This window comes from Cryptomeria japonica, chromosome 2 (assembly GCF_030272615.1).
Source record: "Cryptomeria japonica chromosome 2, Sugi_1.0, whole genome shotgun sequence".
In the NCBI taxonomy this organism is placed as follows: domain Eukaryota; kingdom Viridiplantae; phylum Streptophyta; class Pinopsida; order Cupressales; family Cupressaceae; genus Cryptomeria; species Cryptomeria japonica.
In genome coordinates, this window is record NC_081406.1 from 602957214 (window position 1) to 602969573 (window position 12360).

Below are 12360 nucleotides of genomic sequence, written 5' to 3' on the forward strand. Positions count from 1 at the left end.
ACTTCAAAGTTTTTTTAAATTTAGTGTCTACCTATATATTTTTGCTAATTTACTGCTTAAAGTTTTGTTGGTCTAAGTATGACTGATGTATTTTGTTAGTATAGTTGTTATTTTCAATTGGTGTATGGTTGGAAACTTGGATAGTTATATGTATGGATGTTATAATTGAGTTGAGCTTCTTTTTCAACTTAGCAATATATGTTTGGTTGTTATAGTTGAGTTGATCTAATTGATTAACTTGGCAGTCTTTGTAGTGCCCACCTTACATGTATTCTTCCATCTACATTAATTCAATTAAAGAAAGAAAGAATTCACATCCATTGATTATTGTTATAGAATAAATACAAACATGTCATCCATGTTTGTTGTGGTGCTATTGGAGTTAGATGAGGACAATGATATGATTAAAAAATTGATGACTACTATCATCTAGAAGAAATTTCTTAGTGGATTGAGTGAAACACTAGAGATGGCGAGAATTCGCACGAGCATTCCTATCTAACAGATGCAACTAAGTTCATGAATGGTGAACAAGATGTAAATGGGTATCTTTCCATCACAACAGACAATACTCATAAAGAGATACGAAGGCAAATGAACACAACCAGAAGATAAAATTCTTGTTGGAAGTCTTAGTGCTGGTTGTTTCTCATGATACCAAAGGTTGAACTACCGGTTTAAGGAAAACCCTAATTCTAAGAATGATAATCTCTCTTTTGTTTTTAGATCATAATAAAGCCTTTTAGGTTTTGGATTATCTTAGTTGTTTTATTACAGGGTTTATATATGTTAAGATATGAACTAGAAACTTTTGACTTGTTTATCTAAGACATTAAATTAGGGCCTACTATCCTCCCAGCCCTAGATATATGTTTGTTGGTCTTTTTGATAACAAATGCCATAAAGTGCTTTGAAACTTTAAATGCTAAATGTATACCGAAAATGCCATCTTCTTAAAAACGTTTCATTTGATAGGCAAACTATACCAAAAAATCTCCAAGCCAATTTATAGAGATTGGTCAATAGAGATGTACATTTCGGTGAAACTAAATGCTCTTCAAATTCGGATCATTGTCTAGGAAATACAAACATGTCCTCCATGTTTGTTGTGGTGCTATTGGATTTAGATAAGGACAAGGATATGATTAAGAAATCGGTGACTACTATCATCTAAAAGAAGTTTCTTAATGGATTGAGTGAAACACTAGAGATGGTGACAATTTGCATGAGCATTCCTATCTAATGGATGCAACTAAGTTCATGAATGGTGGACAAGATGTAAATGGGTATCCTTCCATCACAACGAACAATACTCATAAGGAGATACAAAGGCAAAGAAACACAACCAAAGGATCAAAGTTCTTGTTGGAGATCTTGGTGTTGGTTGTCTCACATGATATAAAAAGATGAACTATTGCTTTAAGGAAAACCCTAATTGCAAGAATGATAATCTATCTTTTGTTTATATATCATAATAATAAAGCCTTTAAGTTTTTGGATTACCTTAGCTGTTTTATTAGAGGGTTTATATTTATGTTAAGATATGAACTAGAAAATTTTAACTTATTTATCTAAAACATTTAATTCTGGGCCGACCATCCTACCAAGCCTAGATTGATGTTTGTTGGTGGTTTTGATAACAAATGTCATAAAGTGCTTTGAAATTGTAAATACCAAATGAGTACCGAAAATGTCAGGTTCTTAAAAATTGTCTCATTTGATAGGCACACTATACCAAAAACTCTCCAAGCCGATTTATGAGAGATTGGTCAATGGAGATCTACATTTCGGTGATACTAAATGCTCTTCAGATTCAGATTCAGATCACTATCTAGGAAAGCGACATCCCATCAGTGATCACCATTCATCAATGCCATACACAGAGAAAAACTTCAGAGTCAGTTAGCTTGCACATGACTGCATTGAATAATTGTCAACCCTGTCCCTAGAAAACCAATTGGATTGATGAGGCGGTGTATTCGCATTAATATACTGCAACACTGGAACCGTTTGGAACATTTAATTCTGGCCCATTGAATGAATGTTTACAGCCTGATCCACCTAACAAAATCACGCTGGCAGCTTACAAATCAACAGCCATCCTCTTTGAAAAATCAAGCTTATCGTTTTCATTTGGAGCAAAATGGCAGCAGTGCGAGTCCAATCCATCGCAGGGAGTGGGTTAACATCAATACCATCTGAATTTATCAGGCCTGTACATGAGAGGCCCACTATCGATAACACCAATGCTCAGATCCCACTCATAGATTTGGCCGATTTAGATGCTCCAGGTGATCGTGGTGAGGAAAACCGGTCACAGATAGGAAGTGCGGCTCGTGAATGGGGAATTTTCCAAGTGGTTAATCATGGGATTTCTGAGGAGCTCATCCAACGATTGCAGAGCGTGGGTAAGGAGTTCTTTGATCTTCCGCAAGAGGAGAAGGAGAGCTACGCTAACGATTCCCTAGCAGGTGTTATGGAGGGCTATGGCACCCGGTTGGCCCGGAACCTGAATGGCAATAGGGAGTGGATTGACTACTTTTTCCATATGCTCTGGCCTCCTTCCATAAGAAATCTTCATGTCTGGCCTAAGCATCCTTCATCTTATATGTATGTACACTTTTTTGTTTGTCTTGAATGTTTTTTAAAGTTTTAATTTGTTTAGGTGGTTCATTTGCAATCACACTAATAGCACTAGTAGGTGGATTCTATTGAAGAAGATAATATGATTTGGATTTTAATTTAAGTAATATATTGTAAGCTTTAACTTGTTTAAGTAGTTCATTTGAAACCACACTAATAGGTGGGTTCTATTGAAGAAGATAATATGATTTCAGATGAGCCACCTAAACACATCAAAGTTTAGAGTGTGTTGTTTTATTGGAGAAGATAGTTTCTTTTCAAGAATTCCATTGGTGTCTTAAGTTTTAACTTGTTTAGGTTGTTCATTCGAAATTACATTAATAGTACTAATACGTGTGTTCTATTGAAAATGATAATATGATTTAGATGAGCCACCTAAACAAGTCAAAGTTTAGAATGTGTTATTTTATTCAAGAAGGTGATATAGTTTTAGATAAACCATTTAAGAGTGTGTTGTTTTATTGAAGAAGATAGAATGATTTCAGATGAGCCATTTAAACAAGTCAAAGCTTAAAGTGTGGTGTTTAAGCTCGACTATGAATTTGCATGCTTACTTTGAGTTGTCCTTCAGAGAGGTGAATGATGAATATGGAAGAGCACTTTTTCAAGTGTTGAATAAATTGCTTTCAGTCCTATCAATATATCTTGGACTAAAAGAAGGTGGATTGAAAGAGGTACTTGGTGGTGAAGATTTAGAGATGGAGATGAAAGTAAACTATTATCCACCATGTCCTCAACCAGAGCTTGCTCTAGGAGTGGAAGCCCACACAGACATGAGTGCCATGACTCTTCTTGTGTCCAATCAAGTTCCAGGACTCCAAGTGCACAAGGATGGTCATTGGGTTACTGTGGATTATGTTCCTAATGCTATCATTGTCCATATTGGAGATCAATTGGAGGTATGTACTGTAAACTTTGTCCATCTCTTCTTTCTTTTTCAATTTTTAATTTTTTTATTAATATTGAGCAAAGTAAATTGTGAAGAATAAGAGCTACCAATAGGTAGTTGGAAGAGAAACTTAAACAACACTATCAAGAAATTCAAAGTAGCCATTAGAGGGCTAAACAAGAGAACATGACCTATTTTAGCAATTGAAACACTCCATGACATTAGTTGAATCTATTATTATTTTGAAATTTCATAAATTACTCTTTGATTAGTTGAAAATTATTTTGTTAAATTTTGACTTACATTATTATGATTTGTCCAGATATTGAGCAATGGAAAGTATAAGAGTGTTTTACACAGAAGTATGGTAAACAAGGACAAAGTGAGAATGTCATGGGCAGTATTTTGCACTCCACCTAATAATAAAGTTATTGGTCCAATGAAAGAGCTGACTAATGAGGAGAACCCTTCATTATTCAATGCTAAGACATATGAAGAATTCAAGTATCGCAAGATCAATAAGTTAGAGCAATAGAATTAGCAATCACCTCATAAAGGTGCAACAAATATGTTGATAAATATTTATTACTTTGATTAGTATTGTATTGGATTTGATAAAATTCAACTTAAATTTGTGTTGAACTTTTGTTAGGTATATGACTTAATAGTTTCAAAAAGTAAAACTCAATGATTGCATTTTTATTAGGCATTGTGTCTTGTCATAATCTACATTTTGTTATTAGAATATTTTAGTGCTAAACAAATTGAAAAACAAGGAATTTTCAAAAATTTCACCCTCTTTGTGTCCATTTCAAATCATTAAAGCTTGAATATTGTTCATACCATCTTAAAAGGATGTAAATGTGCATTCAAATAATCAAACATAAGAAAACAAGGTTATAAGATAATTTAAGAAACTACTATGATTTTTATTTTAAGTATGGATCGATTTGGAAATGCAACTTTGAATGGATAATCATTTGCAACAGATTTTCTTAAGAGATCAACTAAAACATCATATTTAATATCTCATAGTGCAGGGCCACAAATAGGGCAAGTCATGCTAATTCAACTTTAAATATTGTGACAATTATTCATTGCACTCATCTGAAGGCCTACACCACACCCTTTTAACTTCTTTTAGTGCCCAAAGATTCAAATTCAAATTGCAATGCCTAAGAAGGTGCATTATAGTGTTAGGTATCCACATTCTCTTACTGTAATGATGTAGATTTTAGATAAATTATTATACTTCACTAGGTCTACATATCAAAAGTTCCCTATATTCTTTAAGTTGAATTGAACAAATTATTATTTTTCTCTTAAATATAGAGCAACATGGAGGCTATGATAGAGGTAATTTCTTTAAGAAAAACATTTAATTCATCACATAATAACATGGTTGTTGACCTAATACAAATTTTTAAACATCTTCAGACCCTACACATTTTGTATTAAAAACATCATAATATTCAAATAGAATCCTCAAATAGAAATAAGAAAAAGAAAAAGTTAAAAAAACACAAGAAACTAAAGCTCAACAAAACCCTTAATTCTCTAATAAATATATGAAGCCCCATCAAACTACAACATGTTTGCTTATGAAAACCCTTTTACTATTCATACAAACCCCATTGCATATCCATTAAGAACAGACAAGAAAAAGAAAAGAATAAACAATTGCATCATATAGGTCAAAAAGTCAATACAAAAAAACAAAAGATGAGCACAACAACTATATCATGAAACCATAATGATCTAAACCCACCTTGAATCATCTAGATTGATTTCTGCCTTACTAATAATTAACCAAACACCAATCTTGCCTTTTGGTAATCCTATATTTGTTATGCAACTCCAATTTGTTTCTTTGCCTCGTATGAATTGAAAGGCCTCTAAAACCAATAACATTAGTATTGTACAAATAGTTGGAAGGAATGTGTATTGTCTATATCAATTTTATTTATATTAATTTTAGCTTTTATCAACTTCAACTATTTAATATGTTTTTATTTTTTGTTAAGGAAAATAATCATTATGCACCTCCAATATTTAAGATTTTCTAAATAGAATCTTATTACAAGTGTAATAAAACTATGCCCATAAAGAATTATGACACATTCATACCCCATATTAACTTGTAGAGGAAAGACAAGTAGATCTCGGGTCTATGAAAAATTTGACAACATAACAATATATAAAATAACATATTAAGAACAATAATGAGGGAATAAAAGAAGCATAGATAACAAAGAAGAGACAATGAGATATGTAGGGAAACCCTTTTGGATTAAAAAACCACCTTCTAAAGCACATAGCCAATGTATTTTTCAACAACACATCAAAGTTACATTACACTTCCAATCTTTGGCCTTAACACAGAGATCAACATCCTAATCCTATAGAGGAAATCCAACCTAACCTAACCCTACAATCAAAACTCTTCTATCTTCTCAACTTTAGCACCCAAATAAATAGGCAATAACTAAGTAGGAAATCATAAACAACTTTAGGAAAGCTCTGTACCAACACGAGAGGTATGGAACCCAAATCTCCATGGCACAAACTCTAATGAGCATGCCTATGTTTAGGTTTCTGGACAAATAAAAAATAGTATTCCCTTATATGTTCAAGATTTATGTGTAAGTTGTCATAGTCAAGGAACTAGTTAGGGCATCATATTTGGTCATTTTCCATCTTTATCAATGTTTTTAATAACACGCATCATAGACCCTCATAGAATTGGTCAAGAGACTTGATACACTTTATGACTACCTTTTTAGATGCTCTAATTGCATCGTAAAATATCTTATGCACTTAGATATGCTAGTGGAGATAAACAAATGAAAAATGTAGCAAAAGACATAAGATAAATTCCCCTTCTACACTAAGAAGTGAGAAGCATGCATTGATGAAGATGAGAAGTAAACCCTTTAACACATGAAGTTGCAACGATAATGGAAGCATAATGAATGAATGTAGTGATAGTAGATGAGATGTAGAAAAAAAAATAGAGATGGGGTTCAAGTGCACAAGATTACAAAGAGAGACCAAGAGAGAGTCTGGAATAACGAAAAATGAAGCTAAAAGGGCAAGATATAGAACCTAGAAAGGCATCCCAATGCTGGTGGACATAGGAGACATTGCACCATCAAAAATAGCAGGTGTAATAATCCAACAACCACCTTCAGATTGTATTCTTGTAGGATGCTAGCATGACACATGAATGTCTCTATACCATGCAAGTGTCCTAGAGTCAAATAGTCAACATAGTTGAGAAAAAGGACAAAAATGATGATAAGGCAGACTAGGTAGGTGGATGAGGTGGATGTTCAATTGTTATCTTCAATTTTAGCTGAAGCAAAGGTGCCATGTGACATGTTATTACACGGAGTGAAATTTATGATGTTACATAATGCAATAATATGATAACAATAAGTGAAAAGATTGAATTCATACTTGAATGTAAAATAGTTGTAGTTAGTTTTTCAATAGCTCTAGATTGGACTATATAGTAAAAATGCTTGTCAGGTCATCCCTCTAATTAGTTAGACCATGAGAATGAGATAATATGCTCTTTATATAGGATCACAACACTATTTTAAATGTATGTTGACAAATAAAGATCAAATGAAGGGTCGAGATTGAGTCACAAACGACGAAGGCTAATACTCACAATATTTAAAATTTGGGCCTCTTTTGGAGGGACTAGGATGTTGGGCACCTATGTCAACTCAAAAAGGGACCTCCAAAAGACGGAACAAACTGTTAGGACCCTAAACATAAGACCTAGTATCAATTTTATCACTTTACAATGATTAAGTTGTAGGCTTATTTTTAAAATTATAGGGTACATAGAACACAATAGACTTAAAATGGTCTAAGGGGAAACCACACTAAAGTAGGTGTAATATAGAGTGTGAAATTGTTAATGTAAACTTTTTATGACACTACAATAGTAACAAAATTTTAAAACCTATATTATTCTATAACACATTTCTCATAGCATATCTACCAAAATTTATTTATTTATTTATTTTTCATTGAAACAAGGTCATATATGTCGAGTGACATGCACTTTTTGAGATTTTCAAATAATAATTGTTATTTCTCCTATTGTCTTGAGCATAGGTAAAAAAAATTGTAATGTGCATACATTAACTATTTTTTTAAAATATAATATTAATAAAAATTGCTTATACTAAAGAATGCGTGCTTGTAAAATAAAAATCCTAGATGACTTCTTTTGATCTTTGAAGGTTGAAACAAAATTATGTTTTTATTATCCTTTTAATACGTGTGAAGTGAACTCCATTAAGGGTTTGATTTATGTCTAGGAGGTTCTATCTAAGGGGATTATATTTAAAATAATTCAATTAAACCTTTTTATATGGTACCTCTCTAGCTTAAATTACTAATTTTTTAATTTTTTTAAAATATAATTTTATATAAAAATTAAGAAGGATACTATTGTGAGATCAAGTTAGTGAGATTGTATAAAAAATTGATAAGTGCTACAACCCTTTAATTAACTAAAAAATATAGTTGTAATCTTATTTCTCTTGTTATGAATGAATGTTTATAAATTTGGAGAAGAAATCTTAAGTAGAATTATTTATTGGATGACATGCATCTACTATTATTTCTCATTTTTTGTTTTTTACATAGTTGAATGTGACTCGAAAACCCATAAATGGCATTGATCTTAAAAACTTGATCTTTCATATGGTTAAAATGAATAAAATCCTTAATTAGTAGAATAGGAGTGGGAAGTAGGATTTGTGCATTTCATGACTCAATATTAGACTTAGGGAACATATAAAGTAGAAATTGAACTAATCATTTTGAGAGAATAGTGTTCTTCATGTATACATCAACTTAATTGAGGTCATAGTAGAATGTATTTTTGGTATAGTAGTAGAAATTGAGATCAAAGAATATACATTTTGGCACCACAATAATTTATTCATCATGCATATCTTAAATTGAATTAAAAACCTTGTTCAAGGTTGTCTCTAACAAAACCATTCTAGGCTTGGTTGAGCCTAAAATGCAGGGGTGTTCACCACTCTTAATTATTTGTCTATTATCCATCACTCTTTGTTGATGAGCACATTTGTCCACCCTCAAGTATGACATCTCCTTGGCTTTGAGCTAGACAAATCCATTTAGACGTGTGACCTATGATTTTGGGAACCAATGCAATGTATATGTTTCCTTTGCAAACATGTGAGGAAAAGGGTATATTTAAACACCCTTTGTTCTCAATGCTAATTCTTAGTACACAAGTTGTTACAAGTGTAGAGGTTTCATTTAGCTAGACAAAAAATTTCAATGAAAAGTTTGAGCCATTATTTCCATTGGTTTTAGAAGATTATTGATGTCAAATTTTCTTCAATGATATACACCATCATCTTTTCAAACATATGAACATTCCTCTTTGACGTTATTAAATTAATCTTTATTTTTCAAAAAAAAAATTGATGACCATCTTAATATAAGTATTTCAATAAAAATAATTTTTCCTTCCAAAATATAATTCTTATAAACATAAGTATAATTATCATAACCACTGAAATAAAAGGGATGCAATGAAAAATAATTTTAAGCCATTATTTAATTTTCTATTATCATTAGACAAGTTAAACAATATTAATCTATGTTAAAGCATTAAATTTATATAATGGTAAGTTATTTTAATTAAAATATAAAAAATAAATATAAGATTAATGCTTTTTGTTGTAAAATAAATTAAAATATAAAATATAAATTCTATAACAAAGTTTCACCAATAAAATAATGAAAAAAGGGATATAATCCAAAATACGACTTTGCACAACAATTAATTTTAAAATTGAATAATACAACTAATATGGAGCAAAACTTATTAGACAATCTTACCATCCGTATCTATATAAATATAAATAAATAGAGTAAGTTGTTGCTATGAATTAATCTCGCATAATCACTTAAAGTATTAAGTATAAATTTTATAATTATTTTTTCTAATAAAAATAGTTTAAATAAGGATATAATAAAAAATATCAATACAAACCAACTAGTTTTAAATTTGAATTTTGGTATAGAATATAATTCGTTCACACAATCCTACAATGCATATCTATATAAATATATTGAAAATCACATAACATAATTTATTGCTTTGAACTTACTTAATCCATTCACTTAAAATATGTGGAATATAATTTGAATTTATATTTTAATACTTATAATTGAAATGAAATATATTTTAAACTTTTTATACAATCTTATGATATTTGTCTACATGGATACTTTGAAGTAAATACATAACATCATTTGTTGTCATGGATTTACTTAGTATATTCATTCAAAATATATGATATGTGATTTATCTAAAATAAATTTATTGATCAAGTTGAAAGAAGAAAACCATATATAAATTGACAAACAAGAATTATGTAGCAATTAAACATATTGTACATTTAAATTACAAGACCATTAACTTTGAAGACATAGATTAATATCAAAAGTTTGAGAAGCAGCTAACAAGCTAAAGAATCCTCCTTCTCCACTACATAGAAATGCCAACAAATGCCTCTAGAGGTTCTTCTAATAGTCTTCCCTCTCCCGCTCTATGTGTGACCATATCTTCAAACTTGTATGATTTGTAACGTTGTGGATGTGCATCATCAATAAGTTCAGGAGGTGTCTTTATAATCATCTCATTTGGGAAAATGCCAAATAAACCCAAAGATAAACGAGACTGTTGTTTTTTCAGCATCACTCGATGTTTTGTACTACGAATCCTTCCATTACTCCATGCCTGTTTTTCCATATATTATATAAATATTAACTAAAAAATATATATCTAGAAAAAAATAACAACCAATAGAAACAAACATAAGAAAGAGAAAATATGCAAGATGAAATATTGAACATAGAGAAAAATTAGATTTGTCAAAATTCAACACATATGTTAGGTAAACCTAACAGTTGTGAAAAGACACTTGATTTAATAACAAAATCCATATGATAAATACCCAAATAATGCTGAGTTCAAATCTCTACGATTTTTTCTACTGAAAACTCTCTAACATCCCTATGAACACTGATACAAATTAGACATGCAATCCAATCTAGAAACAACACAGAAAACTAATATCTCTTAACAAGCAAGTTTAACATGCATAAATCTCAAGTCAGTGGTTGGAGTCCTAATAGAACGAATAATTCATATTGACTCACCTGAAAGGTATCGCCCGCCATGGCCACAAAAGTGTTAGGGACAGGTTTCACATCAACCCAATTCCCTGCCTTCAAAACCTGCAGGCCGCTGGACCCATCTCCGTACAGAATACTAATACTAGTCCCATCCTTGTGAGGTCCAAGACCATACGATTCAGACGGCAGCTCAGACGGCACTTCATACATATTCATACGAAACAGGGCCTTCCCATGATCGAAATCACTCGCATAGTACTTTCCCACTCCTAAGCTCGCAAGAATTACTTGGTGCACTTTCTTTGACATCTCCATCATCTCACAGGTGAATTCTTCCATGGTTTCACTGTTCCCAAGCATTCCAAAACAAAAAGAGATGAACAAAGGAAAATTGATCAAATTTTTACAATATAGAAGTTCATAATTTAGCTGTTTTTGGATTTAATTATCTCTTAATACTCTCTAACATTCTATGATGATCATTCTCAATGCAGGCCGGGTGTGAGGCCAGCGGATTGGGTCGAGTGGACCCCTACCATACATCGAGGTCTTACAGGATTCCATAGAATTTTAGGGCGGGAAACTCCAATCCAATTGTAAGGGGTCTTTCACGAATTCTTTAGAATAGTATGATTCCATAGAATTTTAGGGCGAGAAACTCCAATTCAATTGTAAGGGGTCTTTCATGAATTCTTTAGAATAGTACGATTCCATAGAATTTTAGGGCAAGAAAATCAATTCAATTGTAAGGCTTTTTCACGAATTTTTTAGAATAGTATGATTCCATAGAATTTTAGGGAGAGAAACTCAATTCAATTGTAAGGGGTCTTTCATAAATTCTTTAGAATAGTACGAGGCTAGAATACGCTATTGTGTGTATTTTGTTGCGTCATTCTACATCTCTTAATACTCTCTAACATCTTATGATATCACATGATATCACAAAATGTGATTATCAAATCTAGAAAAAAATTGGTTAGAGGGGCAGAACTCCTACCTGAAAAACTGGTTGCCCTGAGGCCACATGATATGAGAGAAGTCTTTCACAGCCTCCCGATCTGGAGCCCCAGCGAGCTCTATACCCAGGCTTTCGTAAAAGGGGGCCTCTGGTATCCCACCTACATAACCCATGAAAGGATTGGGCGAAACGTTTTTCTTCTTGGTCTCTAATGGAAGCTTGAACGCTTCCCTGGATGCCAAATCTGCTTTGCGGATTAGATCAGGGGAAATTCCATGGTTTACAATTCGAAAGCACCCGATTTCCTGGCAACCCTCTCTCACGGCTTGTAGGAATTCATCTTCTTGTGAGTGTGAGAGATCCAATTCGGGAATATCCTCAACCTCTGGTTCGCCTCTTTGAGTTGTGGTTGCAGGAGCCATTGTGATCCCTTTGAGTTTGGTACAGAGTGATTGAATTCTGAACTATCTTACATAATAATTATTTGGGTTTGACTGCTTCAGAAAGTTGCTGGGTTTTTTAATGTCTGTAGTGGATTAGGTGCTTGTGTGAAATCAAAGATTAAAAGTCTGCGTTCTAGAATTTACTTCTGTGCTGAAATTCCTATAGCCGGCTTAGATCCACCACCTATAAACAATAAATAATGTAAAATCATTGACTTGCAGAC

General features: G+C 32.2%; 2 protein-coding genes across 2 annotated transcripts; one reads left to right on the forward strand and one right to left on the reverse strand.

Moving 5' to 3' along the window:
* Positions 1-2087: 2087 nt before the first annotated feature.
* Positions 2088-4185, forward strand: LOC131062998 (flavonol synthase 1). Its single transcript, XM_057996746.2, has 3 exons — positions 2088-2610; positions 3215-3542; positions 3855-4185. Exons 1-3 carry the CDS (start codon positions 2144-2146, stop codon positions 4065-4067), a joined length of 1008 nt encoding a protein of 335 aa, XP_057852729.2. The 5' UTR covers positions 2088-2143; the 3' UTR covers positions 4068-4185.
* A 5744-nt stretch (positions 4186-9929) lies between these two features.
* On the reverse strand, positions 9930-12360 carry LOC131062996 (probable 2-oxoglutarate-dependent dioxygenase AOP1). The gene is made up of 3 exons (XM_057996745.2): positions 11733-12360; positions 10760-11081; positions 9930-10337 (listed from the first exon to the last, which is right to left on the reverse strand). The coding sequence occupies exons 1-3, from the start codon at positions 12113-12115 to the stop codon at positions 10086-10088; spliced, it is 957 nt and encodes a 318-aa protein (XP_057852728.2). The 5' UTR covers positions 12116-12360; the 3' UTR covers positions 9930-10085.

Bases quoted from the DNA above. Each gene is read 5' to 3' on its own strand.
- LOC131062998 (XM_057996746.2), top strand. From the start codon at position 2,144: ATGGCAGCAGTGCGAGTCCAATCCATCGCAGGGAGTGGGTTAACATCA. The intron at 2,611-3,214 runs GTATGTACACTT...GTTGTCCTTCAG, and splicing joins AAGCATCCTTCATCTTATAT to AGAGGTGAATGATGAATATG. The intron at 3,543-3,854 runs GTATGTACTGTA...TGATTTGTCCAG, and splicing joins ATATTGGAGATCAATTGGAG to ATATTGAGCAATGGAAAGTA.
- LOC131062996 (XM_057996745.2), bottom strand. From the start codon at position 12,115: ATGGCTCCTGCAACCACAACTCAAAGAGGCGAACCAGAGGTTGAGGAT. The intron at 11,082-11,732 runs GTAGGAGTTCTG...GCTTGGGAACAG, and splicing joins CAGGGCAACCAGTTTTTCAG to TGAAACCATGGAAGAATTCA. The intron at 10,338-10,759 runs GTGAGTCAATAT...ATGGAAAAACAG, and splicing joins TGGCGGGCGATACCTTTCAG to GCATGGAGTAATGGAAGGAT.